The 25,477-nt window shown below is 40.9% G+C and overlaps 5 protein-coding genes and 1 non-coding gene across 11 annotated transcripts in view; 3 read left to right on the top strand and 3 right to left on the bottom strand.

The window, feature by feature from the left end:
* LOC124307851 (uncharacterized) overlaps window positions 1-19,868 on the top strand; it is a 33,269-nt gene extending 13,401 nt beyond the window's left edge. For all 6 annotated transcript variants that reach the window (XM_046769998.1, XM_046770002.1, XM_046770000.1 and 3 more), the window contains 2 exons: window positions 18,411-18,699; window positions 19,026-19,868. In XM_046769998.1, coding sequence (XP_046625954.1) covers window positions 18,493-18,699; window positions 19,026-19,331 — 513 coding nt within the window. In that variant the 5' untranslated portion in view covers window positions 18,411-18,492 and the 3' untranslated portion in view covers window positions 19,332-19,868. The remainder of the gene's footprint in view (window positions 1-18,410; window positions 18,700-19,025) is intronic.
* On the top strand, window positions 1,763-3,084 carry LOC124307852 (calmodulin-like protein 4). Its single transcript, XM_046770005.1, has 5 exons — window positions 1,763-1,894; window positions 2,132-2,162; window positions 2,240-2,371; window positions 2,453-2,635; window positions 2,724-3,084. The coding sequence occupies exons 1-5, from the start codon at window positions 1,892-1,894 to the stop codon at window positions 2,822-2,824; spliced, it is 450 nt and encodes a 149-aa protein (XP_046625961.1). The 5' UTR covers window positions 1,763-1,891; the 3' UTR covers window positions 2,825-3,084.
* On the bottom strand, window positions 2,861-17,474 carry LOC124307990 (neuronal acetylcholine receptor subunit alpha-10-like). The gene is made up of 9 exons (XM_046770243.1): window positions 17,336-17,474; window positions 14,164-14,300; window positions 11,019-11,173; window positions 10,323-10,506; window positions 6,779-6,995; window positions 5,679-5,813; window positions 5,053-5,219; window positions 4,841-4,976; window positions 2,861-4,075 (listed from the first exon to the last, which is right to left on the bottom strand). The coding sequence occupies exons 1-9, from the start codon at window positions 17,472-17,474 to the stop codon at window positions 3,846-3,848; spliced, it is 1,500 nt and encodes a 499-aa protein (XP_046626199.1). The 3' UTR covers window positions 2,861-3,845.
* A 678-nt stretch (window positions 19,869-20,546) lies between the features above and the next one.
* LOC124307847 (60S ribosomal protein L4) lies at window positions 20,547-24,011 on the bottom strand. The gene is made up of 8 exons (XM_046769993.1): window positions 23,856-24,011; window positions 22,821-22,998; window positions 22,411-22,656; window positions 22,046-22,170; window positions 21,814-21,912; window positions 21,308-21,579; window positions 20,919-21,078; window positions 20,547-20,801 (listed from the first exon to the last, which is right to left on the bottom strand). Exons 1-8 carry the CDS (start codon window positions 23,856-23,858, stop codon window positions 20,610-20,612), a joined length of 1,275 nt encoding a protein of 424 aa, XP_046625949.1. The 5' UTR covers window positions 23,859-24,011; the 3' UTR covers window positions 20,547-20,609.
* Window positions 21,652-21,722, bottom strand: LOC124308301 (small nucleolar RNA SNORD18). The gene has a single exon (XR_006908960.1). It is a non-coding gene; the product is annotated as a small nucleolar RNA SNORD18 (small nucleolar RNA).
* Window positions 24,012-24,228: 217 nt separating the features above from the next.
* On the top strand, window positions 24,229-25,475 carry LOC124307850 (pre-mRNA-splicing factor SPF27). Its single transcript, XM_046769997.1, has 3 exons — window positions 24,229-24,402; window positions 24,495-24,760; window positions 24,899-25,475. The coding sequence occupies exons 1-3, from the start codon at window positions 24,328-24,330 to the stop codon at window positions 25,296-25,298; spliced, it is 741 nt and encodes a 246-aa protein (XP_046625953.1). The 5' UTR covers window positions 24,229-24,327; the 3' UTR covers window positions 25,299-25,475.
* Window positions 25,476-25,477: the final 2 nt, after the last annotated feature.

The raw sequence follows: 25,477 nt of genomic DNA, 5'->3' as shown, positions 1-25,477 counted from the left end.
CGCTCTTATCGCTGCGTTTTCTGAGTTCCTTGAGGTCCAATTGGTCGGGAAAGAGTCATACGAATCAATTCTGAGACGAAAAATATTTTGGTCAAAAGAAAATGAAGGCTAACCCCTTTGTATTTTTGGCGAAAATTTTCGCGATTTTGAAAAGTGCTGGAATCAATTCTCTCGGGTACTATTCCGACGTAATTTAGCCAGAGAAATCGATTGGGCGCAGTCCCAATACGCTGCGAGCAACGTATAAAAAGTTACAGCCGAAAAACGAGAACCTGTATTTTCGACATTTTTTAGCAGGTGCTTTTTCCTTCGTAACTTCTCTCCTGTTGATCCCACGCTCTTTTCGCTGCGTTTTCTGAGTTCCTGGGGGTCCAATTAGTCAGGAAAGGGTCGTAGAAGTCGAATCTGAGACCAAAAATTTTTTGGTCGAAAAATGAAAAAAAAGTAAGGCTAACCCCTTCGCATTTTTGGCGAAAATTTTCGCGATTTTGAAAAGTGCTGGAATAAATTCTTTCATGCACTATTCTGACGTAATTTTGCCAGAGAAAACGATTAAGCGCAGTTCCAACACGCTGCGAGCAACGTATAAAAAGTTACAGCCGAAAAACGAGAACCTGTATTTTCGACATTTTCCAGCAGGTGCTTTTTCCTTCGTAACTTCTCTCCTGTTGATCCCACGCTCTCTTCGCTGCGTTTTCTGAGTTCCTGGGGGTCCAATTTGGCAGGAATGCGTCATACAAATCGAATCCGAGACCAAAAATCTCCGGCCCGAAAAATGAAGAAAAGCAATGGCTAAGTAATTCCGAAAGGGTCAAATTCCGGGTAAAATAGTATCGACTTTGTCGGGAATATATATTCTCAACCTCGAAATTCCTAATAGTTAACACAGAGGCTGTCTGAGGTCTACAATAAAGCGGAAATATATTGGTAATTCTCCGGATAATTCACCCAGGCGAACAAAACAGCAATTTCCGTGGCGGCAAATCTAAATGACATGGTGCACTCTGATTGGCCTAGTGCTATCGCTTATAATTCAAAAACTATGCGTCGGACGAGCTTCAGAAAAAGAAATTCTCGGTTGGATTTTAACGAGGTATCATGCTGGCTAGTCCGTGGGAGGCAATTTAGGGACACCCTGTATAATACAAAAACTTCTGACAATCCCTTTTCCAAAATTCAGTAACCGATTTCACCATTTAATCAAATAATAGTACAGGTGAACAAATATCCAAATTATTCTGAAATCCGTTTTTCTATTACTCATGTAATAATGATTGCCTGAAGTTCAGCCAATTTTGTTACAAACATGGACTTACGTATTGATAACTATCATGCATTTTTTAATTTCAAATAAATATATGCAAAGTCTGTATTCATGTAATAAAGTTTCAGTTCGCCGATAAAAATGGACTGGATTCAAATAAGCCTTGAAAAGTTAACGTTAATTGAAGTATGAAACATTGATTTTCTGTATGAGGCCCCTTTCTACTGGCCAAATATCAGTCATGCTTCTTTAGCTTATAAGTACGTAAGCTACATATAAGTACCACAATATAATATCATCCCTTTTTTATAACTCCGGCTATTTTCGGTTACGGTAAGTCCCATCAGGCTAGCAATCGTTATGGTCAATGAACTTATAGCTTAATTTCTAAAGAAACAAATCAATCCTAGTGTTTGAATTTCCCGCCGTAATCCAACTTGTGCACCGTTAGTCAACAGTTTTTTTTATCTAAGAGGCCGTGAAATTACTGCTGCACAGTTCACACTTGTTTTAGCAGACCCTGAGCAGGCGGGCAATCAGTTAGGTTAGGCTCGATAAGGAGTTTGACACGTAAACAGTGGATCGGGTCTGGAGTAAAAAACTACGGCAAAAACTGGGATCACCGAAATGGTAACAAACTACAATTGCTTATTGATCTATGATAGAATTTATGTTATTAATGCAATTAAATGAAACCCTTTCTACCAAGTTTCCCAATTTTCAAACAGCATTAATTGCTTTCGTTATCTCAGCCATCCGCAATTTCCAATCAGCAATTTATCACACACCCTCATATAAAATCGATGATAATATAACGATTGTCAACGAAGTGAATAGTGACTCAGAATTACCAACTCTTTTCCACAGGCCCGTTACTTCCGAGAAGAAGATATAGACGGTAAGCCTGTTTGTACCACCACTCACCATCACTTTTAGATCCAAGCACTCTTCTACCTATCGTCTATCAAATTACAGAGTTCAGGGAATGCTTCTACCTTTTCGCACGAAGTGGGCAAATCAAAACACTCGATGAATTGACCATTATAATGCGATCGTTGGGTCTGAGTCCGACAATTGCTGAGCTGAACAAATATCTCAAAGACAAAGGTGAGGCGTGGTGTTTAAAGTGGTTACAAATCAATTCTGCGCTTACATCAACACTTTTATGACATCTCTACTTTCTATCAGGTGGTAAAATGTCCTTTGCTGATTTCCTTGAGGTGATGCATCACCAAACGAGACAGGAAAATCTTCCCAAAGAAGTTATCGAGGCATTCAAAGCTGCCGATACTTCTAGGAACGGTTCAATTCCTGCCAGACAGTTAGCTCACATGCTACTTCACTGGGGTGAAAAACTCAGTGCCAAAGAAGGTCAGAGGATACAAAATTCGGTTGCGTGATTACCAAGAATTTATTCAATGAAAATTTGATTTTGTTTCACGTTATTTTCTACTTGCAGTTGAGCAAATATTTAGGGAAGCCAACGTATCACCAAACGGACAAGTCAGGTATGAGGATTTTGTCAAGATCGCTTGTGCCCCTGTACCTGATTACTACTGAAACTGAAATATTGCGAGGAAAATATTTTTTTTCACATTTTATTGCACGATACATTGTTGAATGATGATCACAGTGATAGTTTTCAAATTTTTATCGTAAACAGTATTATAGTAAATGTGGATAATTCGTACGATTATAGATGTTTAATATTTACATATAGCATGGTGATTAGGGTGCCTTATATTACTTATACCATACATTCCAGTGTTGATATATGTCAACTGCAAATAAATAACGAATATATATTTATTATACCGAAATATTAATATGTATCGCTTATTTCTACCATCGACCACACAATTATCTTAAAGAATCACCTTTGTTCACCAAACGTCGTCACATAACGTTACCGATTATTGCTATTATTTTATCCGAGTTGGTGTATTCGAGTTTGTTTTTACATTCGTAAAACGTTTCAAATTTTCTTGAAATTGATATAATATTGAGCTTTAATTTGTACCTCCTGAAAGTACATTAGCACGAACGAATTACAACTTATTACGCTTACAGTTGGAGAAACATTAAAATTACACACGTATTTAGTATTCGTTAATATTACACCGACATGTAGCCCACTTAACGTTATACCGAAGTGATATATTTATTCAAAGTACACACGAGAATTTCTTGATCACGTAAAACTCAAGGATACGTACACCCGTTCAATCCACTAATTAAAAATGTTTAGCGTGCAGCTGCAACTTCTGCGCGTATCTGGATAACTAGTTTCTTAATTGCCATACGCCAACAGCGTGTATAAACGGTTCAAGTGTTGTACCCGGCAATCCCGAGTCTCTGGATTAAATGAAATCCCTCTAAACGAATTAAACGCGTAAGTTCTCTGAATAAAAACACTTTTCCAACGTGAATGAATCCGTAAAAATTTTCGTTATTGCACATATTGATTTAGATTGCTGCGCGCAGTGTTATCGGGAAAAAGCTCGATTTCAAACGTATAAAATCATACCCAAGAGCTGCAGACCGCACTCGACGATAGATATTAAAATTGACATCTCACGTTTCATTTGATCGGTTCCGTCGGCGGCGATCCGCAGAGAATAACCGTCGTGCTGATTATCGTCGTGAGAAAGAAAATGCAGAGCAAAGCTCGATCGCTGACCAAGGCGACCTGCTTCCATTCAAGCTCCGTTCTCTCCCTGCGTTCCTGCTCCGTTAGTCGACGTTCGTTCCTGTCAATTGTGGCATGAACCCGACCCAGAACCCGGGACCATTGGGCCTCCATGCCAGCTTCTTACGAAACAAACAAATCGAAGATTACCATCAAAAACGAAGTTCCAACAGTTAAGGGGGAGGAGGGGAGGTTCAGCTTGGACGGTCTAAAATCCTATCTATTTTTTAAAATCATTTTTTTTCAAGAAAATGAAAACACTTGGAGCAAGTTGAGTTTTAAGGCTTTATTATCTATAGTTTCAAGAACATTTTCGAATTTTTTCATTGAACTTAATAAAAAAATGGCGGCACGACGAATATAAATTGCAAACGAGCACGTTTTAAATCCTGTGGTTCGGATCCCTCGGTCAATATTTAACCGATCATCTTCAAATTTTGTCACAATTTTATTTAAAACTTGTTTATCGATTCAAGCTCGTGGCTAGAAGTTTGAATTTCAATCCCAAAATTTGTCTTATAACATTTTTTTAACAATTTTTCGGTCGAAGATGAAATCTTTTGTTCATAATCGTATATATTTAAAAGTTTTTTTTTAACATTTGGGCTACGAGCTCGAACCCGAAAAGTTGTTTTAACTCAAAACAAATTTATGCGATATGCCGTCATTGTGTTATTAATTTTAATGAAAAAATTGTAAAATGTTCTTGAAACTATAAATAATAAAGCCCTGAAACTCAAAATACTTCAAGTGTTTTCATTTTCTTTATAGAAAAAAACAAAAATAAGTATGATTTTAGATCATTCAAGCTGTGCCCCCCCCCCCCCCCCCCCCCACCCCGCTCTTAGTCTTCAAGAGAAAAAAGCACAAATTGCATTCCAACATACCCGGGCTGCTGTTCGCGCTGTCGTTCCTCCTGGGCAGATATTTAGGCGACATTTGCACCTGAGACGAAGCCGGTGGACTGATGTCCGGTTTGCAGTGAAGAGGGCATTTCTTTTTCCTTGTCGGCTCGGGCATGTCCTGCACAATCGAAAAAGCACGCACTCCGTTTTATCATATTGTTCCAACGAATAGGGGTAAAATTTTCACATTTTACCTCATGGAAATTGAGAAATACAACACGTGCCAATTTCTCGAGGACCAAGGACCTCACCACCGCTGGAACTCTTGTGCCCCTCACACCTCGGTGGTGTAAATTCAACGTGACCACCGCCAGGCCGGATGCGAAGGACACCAGACAAATACTTACCCCATAATAAAGACCTGCGAAATTATGGATTTATGATTTTTTACATATTCATGGATATGCAATAATTATTGCTGAAATACGTATAGGATCGTTGAGAATGACTGAGGTAAATAATCGGGTAGCTCAGCTTGTTCGTTCGTTTTACGAATCTGCAGGGAGAATCGTAAATCCGAGAATATAATTGATCGGACAAAAGGACACGCCGAGCTTCGTCTACAATGCTCTGTTATAGCTTCCGCATCCTCTAATTACCCAAAATTAGAACGAGCGCATTCTCGTCGAGCTGTGAAACTAATTTCAGCTCGATTTCCCCCGCGAGCGAAATGAATTTCAAGCACTGAGCTCCGTTTATTAAATCACAATTATACGAAATTGAATGTGGCATAAGTATATGTATGTGGAAAACAATTTTGTTTCTTTTTTTCTCTATTTTATTTTAAAAACTAAATTTTAACACGATTAGTTATACCCACTTATCAAAGGCGTTTTCTCCGTCGGCGGCAGAGTTTCACGAATCGTCATGAGAAAAACAGTCATAGAGAGAAGGGCCGATATGCCAAGGGTGACTTTTTCGCCAGACTCCGATGGCACGTAGAAAACGAGAAGAGCTGAAAAGTTTGAAATCTAATTTGTGGCGAAAATCAAATGGTTGATAATAAAATGTGTGCATACGCGAAAGCAAAGTGATAACTTCAACAATGGATCAGAGCTGGAATTTCAGTGATTTATTATTCCCTGGTACATATAGACGTGCCTTATTTGCGATTCTTACGGTTCAATTAATGAAGAAAGGGTAATTTGGATCAACTCCAAGTCGAGGAGTTTTTGGCTCCAAGAATCACAAAAAAGGAAAGTTAATCTCTTTGGATTTTTCTGGTCGAAATTTGGTGATCTAAACATCTTGTAAATTTTTTCCTCTTAAAGTTAAGTAAGATTATTTCAATAAGCACGGCCGCCTTTTCTTCATTAAATTCGAACTGCTCGTCGATATTATAGGAGCTTTAATAACTTAGTCGCCACTTCGTTACCGGATAAAGTAGTAGAAGGTATAAATTCAGCGGTAATAAGTCGAAGCCTGCGAAAGTTCCACGATAATTTTCTCTATTTACATCGTAGCCGTAAACCGGAACTTGTCGACGGTTTGGCGATGAGAAAAAATAAATATAATCGACGAGGCATATAACTGAATAATTCCAATATCCCAACTGGCAAAGTTCATCACTCCCGTTTACAAACAACAAACGTCCAAACAAATTTGTCAAGTTTTGTGAATACAATATTCAACGGTCGGCTGAAAAATCGATCTAGCAGCAAACCCGACGAAATTTAAAAAATCCTGTTGATCTTATTTTTAACTCTGGCTGAGACTTCGTTACGTGCGGCTTGAGGGGCTGATTAATCGGTAGTAAACGATAATCGATAATCGCTGAACCGTCGGATTTACAAATGAGTTAAACGCGAGTAAAGCGTAAAAGAAAAACGAATGAATAAATGGCACAGGTACAGGTGGTTTCAAAAGAGAGTCTTCGAAATAGAACGAATTGCAACCCTTATTTTTAATCGTGTAACTCACCGATTCCGTTGATGAGTATGCAGGGTAGAATCAGGTTGAAAACGTAGAACATGGGACGACGTCGCAGTCGAATTTCGTACGTTATGTCGGGATAAGGTTCAGGGCAACACGAGTAAAACTGGATGTTTTTCCTCGCCGAGAAATCTACCAGATCGAATTCCCCGTTTGCCTGGTAATTACTCACGTCTCCCTGTTCGCTCTGCTTTTCCAATTCCAGCTGAAATTCCAGGATGAAATTAAGCAAGTGGCTAACCGCAAATGCAGATCACCGAGAATTCTCACTTAATAAATTGATTCGCCCCAAATATAACGAAGATTTCCAGTTTCAGCTGTCCTCGTAAATTTTTCGGAAGAAATTGGCGACAAGTATTCGAAAAAAAAATAATAATAATAATAATTACGGGCAGTAAAATATGTCTCGGCATGTGTACCATATTTTTTTTTTTTTAACAGCGTATAATATACAATGACGAAAGCTGACTTTAGGGTGCCTTGAGAATCAATTAGCAGCTCGTTTAAACGGGTCGAGAGAGGGTTTCGCCAAAGCGGCAAGCTGCCTCGATCTACACGTGAGTATATAAGTATTTAGTTATAGAGATGTAGAGAGAAATAGAGAAATAGAAAAATAGAGAAGGAGACGTGTGTATGTGTATTTATATACCCAGGTCCCATTGAAAAATGGGATATATGATATATGTACATATGGGCTTAGCAGGTTGGAGGCGCAGAAAACGCGGCATACAGCGATACGGGGATGGTTTAAGGGGGGGTGAAACGCGAAGGCGGAGGCTGGGATGGCATTGAATTCTTTTCCCATTCAGGATTAAACCTTTCGATTTCCCCGTACGGGGAACTCCATCATCCCGAGCCTTTGCTACATCCGAAGTGCATTTCGAGTTTAAATGACATTCCAATTTCTTCTTGTGTCCCCCCTCTTTAATTCTTTATATTTTTAGGATTTTTTTCTTTTTTTTTTTTTTGTTCTTTTTTATTTGTCAATTTCGACCGCATATACATACACGCCACCTTTTGTAACCGGATTTTCGTGTCCCGCGTGCCTCCCTCTTCCTGCATCCATGTATCAACTCTGTTTTTCGCTTTTACGAGTAGCGATTAGCAATTAATAACTCGTCGTCGGTTCCTTTGGCGGGAATTTTTATCCCTGAAAAATTCTACTTAAACATCTCTCGTGTCGTGGCAGTATCCAGATTAATTTTGCGCACATTCAATCATCCCGCCGACGAATTAAAGACATTCAATCGCGCTTTTGACACAGCAGTCTGTACGTAAGCCGTGCGCCAATTCGCGAATCCGATGAAATTATGCACAATGTTCGAAATCCAATAGTCGGTTATAATTGATACCCGATCACCGTTCGACCGACTCTATATAATTGATTGCTGCATGCATTGTTAACGCCGGCTGTAGTATGGCCGTACAGTCGATATATTTCTGACAGTATATGTATATAACGAAGCGATCCAATTGTTAAATTAGCATCCCTTTGAGCTTGTCAAGTGATATCTGATTATAGATACTGCAAGAGTATTCAATTATTTTAACTGACAGCACGGGAATTATTTCTTTGTATTATTATTGCAGCGAAACTGTAAAATCATTACTTCATGGTTAGTCGACATCTTTTTTTTTAAGACTGAAAATTAGAAGTGATCATCACGCGACGAATCATGCTTTCCCAGACTCGAGTTTTCGACTTGACCGTTTGCGTCATACATTATTGTGTGAGTCAACTTTTACAACAAGACAGTATTTTATGGTTTTCGGGGTTTCCGATCACGAATCTGAATTCTGATTTTCAAGATTTAAGATAGTGGATCCAGTATGGTGGAAAAAATTGGTTGATTCGATCGAATACGATCAAAAAAGTTTGCAGATTCGTAATCAGCGACTCCCAAAACTTACAAGTTACATAAAACATGTATACGGGTAGTGAAGTAACTTTCTCGTGAATGAATTATTCCTTCAATATTCACGATCTTTTTCAATCAATTTGTTTCCATCGATAATAATTTACATTATATCGCAACAATTACCCTCGAGTACCAGAAACCTATTAACGTACTATCGGAAATAGCCGACAACAGCCAAGAAATATGTCATCAATAAAAATGGACATAAAATAAGTGGCAAGAATACTTATTACCACCATGACTCAGAGGGTAAATCGCGTATGACTTTGACTCGAAGTAACGCACAAGTTGTGCTTACGCTTAGGCCGGAATGATCACGGTGCGCCGTTTGTTTTAGAGGGTGCTGCGTAACAACATCCTCAAAATTAACCACGAAACTCTCTGACGTCAGGCGGCGATGTACGGGATGATACGGGGTTCCGTTCACCCTTGTTCGTCACGATATAATCCATCCGGTCTTTGTCTGGTGAAAATCTCGGCGTGATCATCCGCGCGATACAGCGAACCTTGTCAAGTTATTCCGAGCACGGGGGTTCGTTCTAAATGTCAAACTTTATTTATAAAAGCGTAATGGAAGAACGAATGGAAAGGTTTCGTTGAAATTCTTTCTTGTTTTTTTTTATTTATTTTTTTCAATTTTTTGGAGAATCGACTAGAGGTATACATTCGCCAATTAAAATCGTCGAACGATATCAGTTTTCTTCACCATGGCTGGAAATATCAATTTCCATGGAATGGAAATTACTCACTTGAGCGAATCTATGCATATTTTCAACGTTTGTCTGTGAAGCTACGCCCTTAAATACGGAGTAAACAGAGGTTGGCCAACGTTTCGCGACTCTTCGTTTGGAAACGAATCGCGTTTGTTAGCCGCTCGGATAATTTTCCATCTCCACGAATTTATAATAATCGAATTTCCACGAGGAATAGAGCTCGAGACGTATTTTTTGCTTTGTAAAAAGTTCTACCTGAAAATGATAGTTTGAAACATTCCGGTGCATGAACCGCAACTGTAACGATCGAGAAGAATATTGAAGTAAATAATTGAAGTGAAAATGTATTCCCGAATCGATAAGCTTGTATCACTTGATATTGGAATCGGTGTTATGTAATTGTACCGTCACAGAGAAAAAAGATTTGCTCGACAGGCATTGTAGCGAAAACGGGAAAAGAAAAAATTGTTCACCATCCACACGCAAACCGTAAATTGTAGGGGAATAATCGAATTGGATAGAAAATTCCGGAAAATAGTATTTGCACCGTGTATATACGTACATAAAATTAGCAATTTCCAGCGCAAACCGTAATCTAATACAAAAATCAGCCGCACGCGAATCGAACGTCGAGTAATAAAAGAGAGAGGAGGAGGTATAAAATAAATAAAAAAAGTAAAAACAGACCTGCCACAGGCAAATTTTGCGGTATATTTGCATTTCATGGTCGCTATTCCTCTCTTTACTTTTATTTTTTCTGTTAGTATGAAGCTACAGGTAAATTTGCCAATGCCGAATGCAAGAATTGGGTATTTGTAGTTTGGTTTAAAAAACTAATCGTACCTTCCCTGGTTGTTTAACTCTAAATTGTTGGCGAACAACGACGTTATCTGCACTCACCTGGTAACCATCGTACGTCCAGGATGCCCACTTTAGGGCGCATCGCTGCTCGTCGAAGGGGAAAAATTCCACGTCGATGTCACAGCTGCTGCGAAAAATCCCGTGACTTAGCCATATCACTTCACCGGTGTGACTGACAATCACGTTCGTGTTGATAACTGCCGAACTGTACTGAGGATCGGCGCTGAAACGATTTCATTATCATTTATTTTCGTCATTTTTTTGACGATGATCCGATAGGGTGTCACGCTTGCAGGGTATTTGGTTACCAATGCACGCGCAGCTAACCCTGATATGCAAATTATAAAATGACCCTCGTATAACAGAATCGAGTCGGCATCAGCCACGGTTTGGATGAATACACAAAGATCGACGAAACGCGATGAGATCCGTGAGAGCTTTCGTGAAACATTTTATTTCGTTGACGATGAAGATATTGCAAAACGGGGCTGACAATGAGTAACTCGGTTTTAGCGCCTACGCGTTATCGCATTAACTTCTTTAAAAAAATAAAATAAAATTTCGCAACGTTTAGCCGAAACGCGAAATAATAACGGTCTATAGAAAATTATAAAGGGAGAGAGAACCGAATGTTCATCGCTTGTGCAACGGCCTTCGGGCACAAAAGTGTAATTAGGAACTTGGAATTGATGAGAGAAAAAATAACGCGGGTATATATATATAGAGTTTACTCACTTGTTGTATAAAATTGTGTCCGGTCGCCATACTCGGTTAAAAGGGACGCGAATTACCCTGATACCGGCAAATTCTGAGGCGTTCCATTTCAGGTGATGATCCGTCCAGGCTTGAGTGACCCAGCAGTTGGTGGTCAATATTTGGTTTTTCTCATCCTGAAACAGAGAAAATTGTCCGGTTATTTATTGATCCGCAGTACGGCAAGACTGCACCAGATATTTAACGCTTTTCTTTTGATAAAGTACACTTCTTGGTACTCGAGAAATGTGTGTTGCAGGTACACGGTTTCGTTCCCGCGCCGTGTAATAAATCCAATTTACGATAAGGAATCTTGTTGCAGCTTTAGTTATAAAATGTTCTCACACCCGAACGTGTTTACAACGCGAAATGTAATAATATCGTGAAAATCGCGCAAGGCCGCGTTGCACATCGATATTATATACATATTACGACGAAAGCAGGTGACTCAGAATTGGCAAAGTTCGCAATTAAATATCAGCCCGAAGTTTCAACGATCCGAGTAACGATCGGTGAGACGTTTTCTGTTTTGAAAATCTATGTAATAAAATTAGAGACAGAAAAGGGGCTTTTTACCAACATCGGTGTATAAAATTACTCCCAGCGTTTGTATGCGCAGTTATCGCGTGACCGTAATAAACGTTGATTGAAAATAATCGAATAGAGTGCCGCTGGGTGATGAGGGCTGAAATTTGCATAAAGCAGCCGAAACGTTCTTTGTGTCGCTGACCGTGGCTTCAGACTTCGAGCTTTCTCGCGTTGTCAGAGGTGAAGCGAACGAGAATTGAGAAAGGATATCACTTTCCGGAAGAAGGTAGAATGCCGATGACATCGCACCACCGACTCGTTGCATCTCTACTGAGCCTCGCCATCCTGATAAACCTCTGCACTTCCACCACTATTCGTGAGTTGATCGAAAACGAGCTGGACGAGTCGGTCTTCTTGAAGAGGATGATGCACAGCGTCCACAAAACGATCACCGAACAGCCGTTAGAGTACGGACAGATCTACTGCGTGATGGTTTCGGGTCCAGTGGATGGCGTGCCCTTGGCGATGGCGAACTTGTTGCGAGTGAGACACAGAGCTCACGTGATGATCAACGCGGCGACAGCCGTCTACGAGAAGTGCGGAACCTGCGAAAAGTGTCAGCACGTAATCGTCTTCACGTCGATGGTGGAAGCGCCAAAAGTGATCGAGAAAGCGAGTCCGATCTCTAGTGCGGACGTCGATCTGTTGGTGGTGATTTCCGAGTCGTCAGAGAGCGAAGAGGAGGCCGGGGACGCAGCGAAGATCGTCGTCGACCTCGCTTGGAAGCAGTTCATCGAGTGCGCGATGATCCTCCTCCCGGTCGGAGACCATATTGTGGCGATGAAGAGCGACCGAAACGTTTCCCTCAAGCCGTGCACTCCTGAACAACCCAGAGTTGTGGCACGCTGGGAGAACGGCACGATGGTGGGTAACCTGTCCTTCCGAAGTCTCGACTACAACGACTGTGTTATCCGAGTGGCGAGCGGTAATTGCGAGCTTCTTTCGCGGCTGGACGAGGTCGACGGTCGAGTGAAGATGGCCGGGGTCGAGGAGAAGATCGTCGAGACGATAGCCGATCGGCATAACTTCACGATCGAGGTCATCGACGCCCTGACGGTGACGGAGAACAGCCTCGAAGACCGTGACGGTGAGGTGCTCAGCTACTTCCAGAGGATCCTGGCGAAACTCGAGTCCTATGAGGCGGACGTTGGCGCCTGCAGTTTGGTGTTGGTGCACCACGAGTCGGTCAGGTTCTCCACCTCCTACGCGAACCACTACATCGTGGTGATGGTCCCGGTCCCGAACGACATCCCATTCGCCAGCTTGCTAAGACCCTTCGGTGACTCGGTGTGGATAGCGATACTGTTCAGCCTCATCGCGGGCTGGCTGCTGATCAGGGTCAACCGAAAGGCACTGTCCTGGTCGACGGTACTCGCCGTCTTTCTCGGAGCGTCACTCCGGAAAACGCCCCGCGGTTTGGTCGAGAAGTTCCAGGTGCTCGTGTGGGTCGTTTATGGGTACCTCATGACCCAGAGCTACATCGCTTCACTGGCCAGTGTTCTGAACAACCCGCAACGCTCGATGGTCGACTCCATCGCGGAACTAGCCGATTTCGGTGTACCCATTGCCGGTCCGATTTATCAGCGTGACAACTTCGAAGGAGAAAGCAGGCTCCAGCCGATCGTTCAGACCTTCGTAGGCTTGGATCAGAAACAGTACTCGGACCTGGTGAACGATCCGCGAAACGTTGCCAAGCTGAAGGGAATCGGCGGGCAGGTTGCGGTGCTGATAGACGAATTGGAAGTTCGTCGATGGGGAACGAAGTACTATCGGCTAAGGGAAGGGGTCACCAACTTCCCCATAGGTATAGTGACTCTGCAACGAAGCGTGCTTTCCCTCAACGACATCGTACCGACGATGAGAATCATCACGGAAACCGGACTGACATCGAAATGGATTAGCGACGAGCTGATGGACCGGGAAAAACGGCTGAAATCTTTGGATACTGAGACACCGTCGCAGATTCTTAGTCTGCAGGAAGTTACAGGTCTCTTTATGGTACTACTCGCCGGACTTACATTGGGCTTGATTGTATTCAGTTTTGAATTAGTTATGTACCGAAACAAGGGATCCAAGTTACCAAAATGCTCTCGAAAATTGGTCAAACACTAACGATCTCTTCATTGATAGATTTACAATTTTTACTGCTTATTTTTCAGTGTTTTTCTTCCTGCAAGATCACGTCGCACGTAGTTTTCGCGTTTCAGCATAAGGAGTTCGGTGGGAACTGAGAGTGAAGTTTTGAATTGTAAAACAGCTATCGCTGGCACACTTTGGATACGCTTGAAAAATTTCATCGGTTTTGCTAAGAATTCAGGCGAAACTCCTGCAAGTATATCTACATGCACTTTCGACTATATAAACATCGAGGAGTGGTTTATATTTTACCCCCGGTCCACTAGGTGTGATTTTGATTGTTCATTGCTCACTGAGCAATTATTATACTTCATGTGTGTCGTACGTTATGAAAAATTAGAAAATATAAACAAAAATCTAACGCATTAAAATGTAACGTATACAGTGCGTCGGAGTAACTCACGACGTCGATAATGTGGTGGAGAGATAAACCAAAGATGACGGCCAACGGTTCGGAAGAATTTTCGGCTGGTCGAACAGCCGCATCGTATCCCTCGAGGAGATACTTGGTCAGTCTGTATTCATGCTCGTCACAGCAGCCTGTAAAAGAATTTGTTAAATCAGAGCTTGCGATGTGCTAAACTGTACAATAGTCATCGACTTATCGATATACCGAGATAGAATGAAATTGGTTCACGGAATGGCGATCAAAGGTTGACCTCGCGTCATTCTTGGAACGGATCGACCCATTAGCGATGAAGCAAGGGACGAAGATTCGCGAAGGTCAAAAAAGCCCACCGATATGATTATACGCTCGGATAAGCTCCGTGTCCTTCTGCTCACCGCAGAATCATCTTGCCCTGCTTTTACATTTCGCTATACGGGGTAGTTCGAAAAGGGGGTAGAAAAAATAATCCTCGAAAATTTCAGGAGATGTTCTAATCGGTCTGTCCGAGAAACAACCCCTAACGATCCTCTGATCTCTACGGTCGGAACCTGTTGCATCATGCTCCTGAGCTTGCGTTATTCCGAATTAAACAACATTTGGGTTATTCTATCCACACAACGTCGTCGGCGTAGATGCATCGAATTTCAAGTTTGGGGGAATAAGTCCGTATCAAGTGGCAATTAGCCATGTTATACGTATACCTTGTCAGATTTTCCGATAAGGGAGTTTATTTTACGTGCCCTGCGATTGAATGACGCAGGTATATGCGACGACATTCGATCGGTACTAAACCTGAAACTCGATGCGAAGCGTCGAAGCGTTTCAAAGTTCGTTATTAGCGGTTATTAGGCAAACATCCTCGCGATTCCCCCAGACTTCGACATACCATCGTGTAATAAATTGTAACCGCACACGGTGTTGCGTGCCGTAGGCCAAAGCTTGGGAAATCAATTAATAATCCCAGCGGTTAACAAAGTCGCCTGTATAATCCGTCTCGAGGTGCCAAGAGACACTTTGTGCAAACACTCGCCCGGAAGACGTCGCGTTGGTTATATATGCATACATTTATAATATCACGTACACAAGGGATCAAAATTGAGGCCCGGGTGATTGATGGATCGTTCCTATAATTTTATCGAAATTGAAGATCTTCCTCGGTGCGAAAATTGCACGGTTCGCGGAGTATAAAACTGTATACGATTTGCAAAACATTTCTATGCATAATTGCTTGATTAGAAGCTGAGATTGCGAGATAAATTAATTGTCCTTTTTATCTATAACTTTCTGTCGATGATCGGAGTCAAAGATTTGATTAAATTAGTGTCCTAAGCCACTGACTAATGCAGACAGTTTGCAATCGTCGAATGGAGGATGAATCGGGATTACACCTTACAGAGATTGGAAAAGATTGTATCCGGTTGACAGTGTAGGATGCTAGTGTCGAAATGGGTAGGCTTAAATTTGAGAGTGCGTCAATCAAGGGTGCGAAATGAACCGGAAGTGGGTTTCGCCGAAAGTTGGGGAAATTAAGTGGAACAGCGAAAGAGGACGTGAGACACAAATTCGACCCTGCAGCGATCGAACTTCGCTCCGTCAATTTTCAAGCATATGCAAATTCCACGGAACGCTGATTGACCCTGACGGCTGCTTTAGTTTGTACAAGGTGACAAAACAGCGGCAAAATTATGGCCTTGACTCGAAAGGTAAAAGAGAAATTGGGAGCGAATTTGAAACGAATGGAAGTCGGCGAAATAAACTTTGGATGAGAAAGATCGAGGCTGTTATACTCTGCAATTAGAATATACGCGAGAACCACGGCAGTCGAATGATATCTCGGTTATTAATTAATTGGCTTCGTATCTTACCGAGGCTTTTTGCACCTTCGGGTTAAATTTATATAACTCAATTTAGACTACAAAGTAAAACAATGCGCAGTCCGGAATATCTGAATCGCTGTTTATTTTCTACGTGCTTTATTGAATTACCCGCGTCTATTAAATTGTTGTATTATTTCATTGTTCGAGGCGTGTTTAAGATCAGCGCAAAGAGAAAACAGTTAACGAAAATGATTTACGATAAAGATAATTATAATATAAGCAGGTGTGTTTGAAAATGTTTTAAATCCTGTCGGAACTGCACTGTTATATTGTACCTCATTTAACGCGAATATTAAGTCCAAGGTTGGTGCAGAGTTTTCTCATATTAAAATTGCCGAGATACTTTTAATGGAAAGAATTAATCATCGGCAAGTGACTTTAATTAATCCAAGAATTAATCAAAGTGTAATAATGTTTAATATCAATCGTTGGTTACGAAGGTCGGAGAAAATTAAGATGGAAAAATAATGTAAAGCAGAGTTTTAAGAGATCCTCTATTATCCGCGATATTTACCTTCGCCAGACTTTCTCTTCTCTGGCTTGCAATGTCAGGTTCGAAACTTTGATATTATATATTCGTTAATTTTATCCCTCGTATTTGACTTATCGCGCTATATTACCGAATCCACGGTTGAATTCTCCGCCGTTTCAATTACTGCTCCCCTTTCTTAATTGTCTTTGACTTTGCTTAAGTCTAATACTAAATTTTTTTCGAAACAATAACGAGTTACCATCGACGAGTAATCGTTGGTCGGTTCGTTTAAAATTACGATTTCAATCGATAATTTCTCGAAGCGAACAGTCTTTTTTATCTCAATTATCAAAACTGCGCCTTTTATTCAACCGCTAATTAAGTTCTGTGCCTAATTGCGTCTATCTATATGCGTGCAACGACAAACTCCGAGGAAGGGTGAGTATAATTGTTTCGCGCTGGGTGCGCGGAAATTCGCGTTAAGCCACAGAACCTTGCGATGAAATTCCAAAGTTTCCAGTACTGCATTAGACCGAAGGGAATCGAGTAAATTGCTGTGTCACGGGAATAGTATGCTTTACAGAAAAGTCGTTAAACCAATGACGAAGTAAAAAAAAAGAGAAACAAAATTTTATACTTTCAATTTCTGAAAGGAATTTTAATTCAAAATTATATTCATTTAAATTCTAACCGAAGCTTCGTTCAATTTTAAAAGTTTACCTTATATTTAAGCGTTGACAGTGAATAATGTCGCGAATTTCAATACTGATGGCTGATATGTAACACGTTGTGTACAAACAAATAAAATTCGTGAATTACGTATGTGCTATTCACTTACCGAATGCGAATAAAATCGCTACGAGGATGAGACGTGTTTGCCTAGCGATGGGCTCCATGGGATGATGAGAACTAGTGAGGGTCTCCAGCTTTTCGCCAGCAGATTCAAGCGAGAACTTCCTCGTCCCCCACCATCCCATGGACCAAGAACGCGCAGGCGTTTTGCTTGAATTTTGTTCATCTTTTCCAGAAAGAATGACGAAAATTCGTTGGGAGTGCTTTGTCAAGTGTTTCGTGAAAAAAAATCGAAAGAAAAGGGAATTGAGAGCAAAGGGCTCGTCGCATATGCGAACCGACGCAAAACATCGCTGTTGCGCTCAACTTCACTCCTATGATCACTCTCTTATTTTATTTGCACAAAATCGTTTGTCAGACAGGTTTTTGAACTTCGCGACTCGTTCCTGGTTGGGTTATTTTGCAAAGTTATTGCGGACCTGGTCACGCGAAATTAACAAGTTTGCTTGAGCCATGCTCCTGGATGCTTATACGCTTTAGGTTGTTACCACATCACCTCCGATCCCGCAGGATTCGATGAATATTCACGAGGTCAGGGGGCGACTATTATATTCCAACGTTGTCAACCAGTGGACGAATATTGATTTTTTAAACTTTTTTTTGAAACATTTTTTCAATAAAAACAATAGAAAATGGGGTTCGCGAATTTCCGGAGGTCCTTGCAATTTCTATCTCTGACCAAAAGTCGAGGAAAATATTTGCAAACGTCAGTTTCTAATTTTCGTTTCCGTCTTATTTCCCCTCGTCGTAGTGAAAATATCGAATATATTCTGCTCTAAATATGATCTCTCGAATCGTGTTTTCGTTATCAGGCCCCCGCTACATAAAAAATATGTAGGGCTGTAATCGCGTTGCGGTACATTTCATGGTAAATTCTTACGATCGCTTAGCGCGGAATACATTTTCAACCATTCGAAAAACCGAATTTTGTGATACCTGAAAAATCGCAGTTACTTTAATCGGCGGGTTAAAAATCCGAACCGAGAGATGGACGGCTGATCAGCTGAAAAGTAACAAAGCGGGTCTTATACATTATATGTACTTGTTCTTGTTGTCTGCAGATTAAAAAAGAACAAGACAGCTCGAGACGGACAACGGAGGAAGCCTTAGGCGCCGCGGTATCAATAGGAGGTACACCTCAGTATGTACGGGAAAGGTGCAGAATGCACAAATTGCGAAGGGGACTGTGGCTTAGGGTGCGGCTGCAGGTCCTGTCTCGGATGCAATAATTCGACCAAAAATGTCTGTTCTTCCAACATGGATTCGGTGAAAATACCCGTTAAACTACCGGGACCCGGATATGTGATGCAAATACTCAATGCCGGCTTGGGAAGCGACAATTTATACGAGGTGCGCTTTAATGATTTTCTCGAAATCATGTTTCGTTATTAACGGGAACAAAAAAGTAAAAAGATCTTTTCTGAGAGGCTTAGACGGTTTTTGTTGGTCCACATAATATCCAGCAAAACATGCGATTCGAACAGAAAATTTGAATTTTAATTCAATTCAAAAACATGGGACGTGGTTGGTTTGGGAATCCCTTTAGGTCAGGTTTTCTGCCCAAATTAATCTTTGGAAGGTTTGAAATAGAGTAAATCCGCTAACGTTCTGTAGGAAATCGTATCCATAAAATTGTTTCGATGCAAATTAGGTATGAATTTGTATTGCATGAACAGGCAAAACTTCTACTGGCCCCGGAGATAGACATGTCGTCTATCAAGATCACTGTGAAAGACGATAACCTGAGGGTGTCGGCACAGCGGTCCCTGGGGGATCTCGCCCACGAGCTACCTGATATACTGGAAAAGTCAGCCCTGGGGGATCTTGTAAAAATGTCAATAAAACACTCGGAGAATTTTTTGATACCTAAATCTGTGGACGGTGACGAGATGCGTGCCGTCATGGATAACAAGCAGAGGCTCCTGACCCTGACTGCGCCTCTGCAAACGGTGTCCAAGAGTAAGAATTGCTGCTACGGATAATACTGAGTGTGAAAGTTACGTGCTCCTCCAGTCCTTCATCGCCGTCTGTTTCCTCCCGGGTCCTGATCCATTATTCATAAAAATAAAGTGATCCCTGCGAAGAATGATAGGATGAAAAGTCGTTGTCAAAATTTCACACTGGTAAAATTCAATACTTAGTTGAAATTTGAATTTACATGAGTCCTCTTCTTTGCATAGCGTAATTCGCATAGAAATACTTATTGCGCCGTTTAACTTCTAAACGGTTGTCTGCGCACAGCTTGTACTTGAAAAATATCCAATGCAGGACGTTCTGGAAATCATGCGAATTCGTTGTAACAAATTCATTAGAAATCATCTATAAATACATGATTACTTTGCACTAATTGAATTTCTAAGCATGTAATGTATGTATGTATTGTCCACGAAATAAGTTTCACGTATCAATTATAAATATAGATATCTTATTTTTCGTCTATACACGGTGTAAATATAGGACAAAGTTGAAATGGTTAAAATTGTCTACTTTATTTATCAATTCCACAATTCAATTGTAAAGTACCAAACTTCAAGGAGTAAAGAACGCTTGACAATCTACACTATAAGCAGTCAATTAATCTGTTGTTCGAGGTTGGATTTCATTCAATAGTAAATCATCACTCATGGTTAGTTGAGCGTTTTTCCTTTTGGAACCGTTGAGTGAATGTGACAAGGAATTAAAATTCACGTTGTAATGGATAAGTTGCCTCATCATTGTCAAGAAAATGCTTACTTTTTCAAGCAGTATGATTACATAAACCTCGAAATGAAGATGGACGGTATCAGGACTAGTTTTAAATTCAACAAAGTCCCGGACATATACACAATCGACGATCGAGAATATTATGCGGTAAAAATAACGTCTCTCCGTTCTTTTAATTTTCTCAGAACTGAGTTAATTTAATGTTTCTTTGCCAGGCGGAGATCAAAGTAGAGGGATTAAAAGTAGGTGCAGCAGCTTTGGCTACAGAAGAAATTTTGAACATAAAAATGCACGAAGTGGACGGCACGAAACTGGTCCGAAATTTTAACTTTCTAATTCCTCCAGAGGCGAACGCGCTCAAAGTATCGGTCGAAGTTTTTAAAGGAGATACAATCTTTTTGCGTGCACCTCTAAAAAAGAAGTATCTACTTTGATAAATACATTGACATGGCAATTGTACAATATAAGTGAAGTATAAATACAAAGTCACTCGGTTGTTTTCCATCGGCTTTATTCGGTGAAAATAAAAGGTCACAAGTCAACAATTTTTAAACTGTTCACTTCTTAGCTGGGGCTGGCTTAGCCGCTACTTTAGCGGGTGCGGGTGCAGCCGCTTTTGCCGCGGGTTTGGCTGCCTTTGGCGCTTTCGGCTTCTTCGGTTTGGCCGCCTTCGCTTTCAAGATCTGCTTTTTACGAATCTCCAGAGTTTTCTGGGTTTTCGCGATAGTCGACTTCGGGGAAAGCTTGATCTGCGGAAGAAAGAGGCAACATCACAGTTATTAACAATTACAAGATAAATTTTACGTATGAAATTTCCTTTCCAACTTTTATTAACTGCTTTTGTGCCTAAAAAACTAATGACTCACTCCTCGTTTCTCGGCCAGTAAAAGATCCCTCGCCAGTTGACGTTTGTTAGCGGTTAAAATAGCCCTGCGTTTCAATACAGCAGCGTACGGGTTCAGACGCAACATAGCGCGCGTATTGTTCAGGGGGTTCAGCTTCTTAACGGAACGTACAACCTTCTTTCTGTAATTTTACGAAAATTGAACACCTTGATTAGCGTTCGAAAATTATAATCAATGCGCTACCGTCGTTCAGTAAATACTTCAGTATTGGAAGGTTGATATCACTGTCATTCAGCAACACGGACCAATAGTATCATCATTTTTTATGTCAGAAATGTTTTCAGTTGCCCCGTTTTTTTTTTTTTTTTTTATGAGTATTTACAGAGAATTGTAAATAGCATTCTAAGTACCTTGGAGCCCTGAGGACCTTGCGGATCTCGTCGGACTTAAGGAGCCTGGCAAGGTCGGTGTTTGCCATCTTGGGGAATGGTAGATTGTAACCATCCTTCAACTGGGACTCTTTACGCCATGTACCGTACAAAGCATCCAACTGATCGAAAGCGGATTTGGTCCAGATGATGAAGCGACCAACGTGGCCACCCGGTGCCAGCTTCAGCAGGTTTAGTTTGTTGATGTTCATCAGGTCTACACCTGGGATGTTGCGGAAAGCCTTACGTAATCCCTGAAAATGATCAAATTGATATTGTTTAGCTCATCTGTTTGAAGTTTTTGTGTCAATAATTATAAACTGAATTTCTTCAGGACTTTTGAAAAGAAATCAGTGGCATTCATAAACACGGACCAAAAGTTGAATCATCATTGGATTTTATGTAAACTTGATACGGGATATCAGTTCAAGCATTAAGTTTGTATCGTGAAATTTTTGAAACACCTCTTTCTATAACACTATATTCACCTGATCTTGTCCATAGATGATCAAAGGTCCACGGCGTTGAATACGACGACGGTTACGCATTTTACCCTTACCGGCACGGAATCGTTGGGATTTGTAGACCTAGGTTAGTGAAAAACGTAATATTAGATAAATTGGAGTTATTCAAAGGTAAGCCACCTATTCGTTCTCAATTTCTTTGTCGATCAAGTTATTATTACCACTAGAACAGTCTGCATGAACTGCCGAAACAAACCTTTTGAATGTCATTCCAAGCCTTAATGCGACGCAAAAAGATCACGGCTTGCTTGGTCTTGTTGTACTCCTGGATTTTGTCCGAAACTACCAATGGGAATTCTGGAACTTCCTGCACCATGTGACCTGTATAGAATAACGCATGAAAATATCAGTATAATAAAAAAATGCAGTCAGAATTATCGGTACTTAATACTGCAGCTAAAAAATCAGTACAATATGAATCCAATCAGTGGCAAATCAGCAACACAGACCAAAAGAAAGTCATCACAAGGTATAGGTAAAGAAAAAAAGAATAAAAATAATATTAGCATGAAATAGCTCAATGTTCCAGTTGACCAAATTTTTCAATAAAAATAAACCTACCCTTGGATTGTACGAGGGCTGGTACACCGGAAGCAGCGATAGACGAAACAAGAGCATAACGTTTCTGATTCACATTAATGCGTCGGTGCCAGCGGCGCCATGGCTTGGTTGGCGCAAACATGCGACCTCCACGACACATGTTACCAAAAGCACCCTGACCGGAACGGTGTGTACCTCCTCCACGAACACGTGGGATACGTGCAACAGCACGACCGGTACCCCATGACTCGGCGGAAGTTTGATGTCCTGTGGTACAAGAACAATAATATATGGAATTTTTGGTGAAACGTGAATGCAGTTTAATGATAATAAAAATTCAATCACTTCCAATGGATAATATATGTGCAAAATAAAGATCTTTCGATATCTCAACATTTTTTTTCAAATGTATAATTGGTTGAACAACTCACCAGCCTCTTTAGATACACAATACGGCTGACGACTGTTTTTTGACATCTGCTGGTGTACAAAGTTCACCACATCGGGACGGATGGGTGCTTTGAACACTGAAGGAAGAGAGATCGTCTCTCCGCTAGGTTCATTTTTCTCACTATACACAGTAATAAGGGGACGCGCTGATGATAACGACTGAAATATAGAAAAGAACACATGTTTCAGATTACACATGATTTTAGCTCTATGTCAAATGTTAATAATCCTCTAAGTGACTATTATCAAAAAGTAACAAAGCCACCAGCTACCAAGTCTCAGAGATATTTAAGTGACTGAAATGTTAATTTCATGTTAGGTGAGCAAACAAGATGAATTGAACAGCATTGAATTTATGCACATTATCCGATACCTCTTCAACAAAATCGGCATTATAATCATCGATGAGTTGACACAGGGTTTACACTCAAATGTAACAACAACGTACTGCAGTATTGAGAAATATATGAAGACGTTAGACGCAGGTTGACTTCACTCATTGTACGCAAAATTGATGGATTTGATAGGAAGTACGAAAACCCGATAATGAGATAAGAGAATCTGCGTATTCGGATTTCGATCTATTTCCGTAGTTAGGTGATTTTAATAACTCAGAGAGTGAACCGCGACGCCGTGGGCGATTGGAGTTATAAGAATGCGACATGTCGGGTGAATTATCCGGTGAAATCTGATGACATGCACATGGCGGCGATGGCGGCGGCGGTGAACGAGGGGGAAGTTTCTAACCTAAGAGAAGATGCTCTAATAGTACGAATTCGAGACATAATAACGAATATTTGGGTAGCACTGCACACTCTGTTAAAATTGGACGACGCCTGATGCGTAACGATGAAATTAGCCGCAACATCGAAGGGATTCTACACGTGGTCGACACACACGGCACTACATTACGACTGATATCTTTGATTTCCCTTGCAAATAAGGATGTGATTGAAACTGTTAATCAACTAGCAGGAACCGTACGCGAAATATAATTTAGATTTTGAGTTTCTTACCATCTTGACGAGTTTACAACTTTCAATTCATTAGCAAAACAACAACCAGGCTGCTCGCACGCCTCGCCTGGTCCTAAAGGAAGAAGAAGGAGGGCGGAAGCTGATGAACTCCATGCTGGGCATGCGCCAAAGTTCGACTCGCAATGTTGACTACCCCGCGATTATTCAAATTCAGAGTAAAGTCGCACGGAAAGAGGAAATAAAAAAAATTGGGATTGCATAACGATTTCGTCTAGTTATGCGATCCTCGGCGAATAATTTTGTACTCAGAATTTGTAGATATTACAATAAACAACCGATTTGGTCGAGTCTCGTGTTGGAAACGCAGCGATTCACTGGGCACGGGGTTCGCACGAGTGTCGAAACGGATTCCGGCCAATGAACGTCAACACGTCACTGACATTTGTTTAGTTCGATCGCGTTTGATTTCGGTTAGCCTAAAAAATACGCAAGTATAGTGACGGTAGGAATAATGGCAGGCGAGGTAGTTGTGGACGCCTTGCCGTATATAGATCAAGGATATGACGAACCCGGAGTTAGAGAAGCGGTGAGAGATGATATTCCTGACCGTATAATCGTGTGAATCATTTGTTTATGTAATTTTCACTTTTGAGGTTACGTTTCAACGTTGTATTTCAGGCTTTGGCGATGGTCGAGGAAGAAACTCGCCGTTACAGACCGACAAAAAATTACTTGGAACACCTGCCGCCTCTCAATCTGAATGCCTTTGAAACAACTGTGATCAAACACGAATTTGAGAGGCTCCAATCTCGCCTTCCAATGGAAGTACTTAGCATGAAGCGGTACGAACTCCCACCACCACCTCCTGGAAAAATGAATGATATAGCTGCTTGGAACGAGAGTGTGGAAAATAGCATGGCTCAGCTCGAACATCAGGCTACACGGTGAATTATTTACTTACACGCAATTGGGAAGACTTGAAATAAACCCTTGTATCGTAGTTGTTCATCACTGAAATATTTCAGACATCATTGCACATTCCATTATTGCAAAATAAAAATAAACATTTCTTACTTTTATAGAATCTGTAATTTGGAGCTGATGATGGATTACGGCTGTGAGGCCTGGAAGTGTTACTTGGAAGTTCTGATGCAGCTGGTTTCGCAGGCGCAGAAACAGCTTCAGGGCTTGAGAAAAACGATCCAGGAAGTAAATTGGCAGAGGAAATCGATGCAAACCCAAGGTGGCGAGAAGTTGAGAGCTTTGGAGGCTCAATGGGTGGGATTGGTGTCTAAAAATTATGAAATTGAACAAGCCTGTGTTCACCTTGAGGAGGAGATACACCGGTATAAATATTTAAAACACACTGGTGGAGAGGCTGGCGATGTCCCCGGGGAAGAACAAGAACCAGATATTCCAGGAGACAACGCCACTGAGACAACGGCCATGGAACCTACACCAGAAGAACCTCGACCTGCGTGACAAAACGACAACTAATGATTGTGGTTAAAATGTAAAACAATTTGATGTGTAAGCAAGATGCTAATTGTAACTGACGAATTTTATAAATTTCGATTCTGATACATTCTAGTGATTGTGAATCAGAGTATTTATTATACGTAACTTTTTCAAAATAAAGGTATGATCGAATTTCAAAAATT

Source organism: Neodiprion virginianus, chromosome 6 (genome assembly GCF_021901495.1).
Source record: "Neodiprion virginianus isolate iyNeoVirg1 chromosome 6, iyNeoVirg1.1, whole genome shotgun sequence".
In the NCBI taxonomy this organism is placed as follows: Eukaryota; Metazoa; Arthropoda; class Insecta; order Hymenoptera; family Diprionidae; genus Neodiprion; species Neodiprion virginianus.
This window is presented reverse-complemented; position numbering and strand designations above follow the sequence as displayed.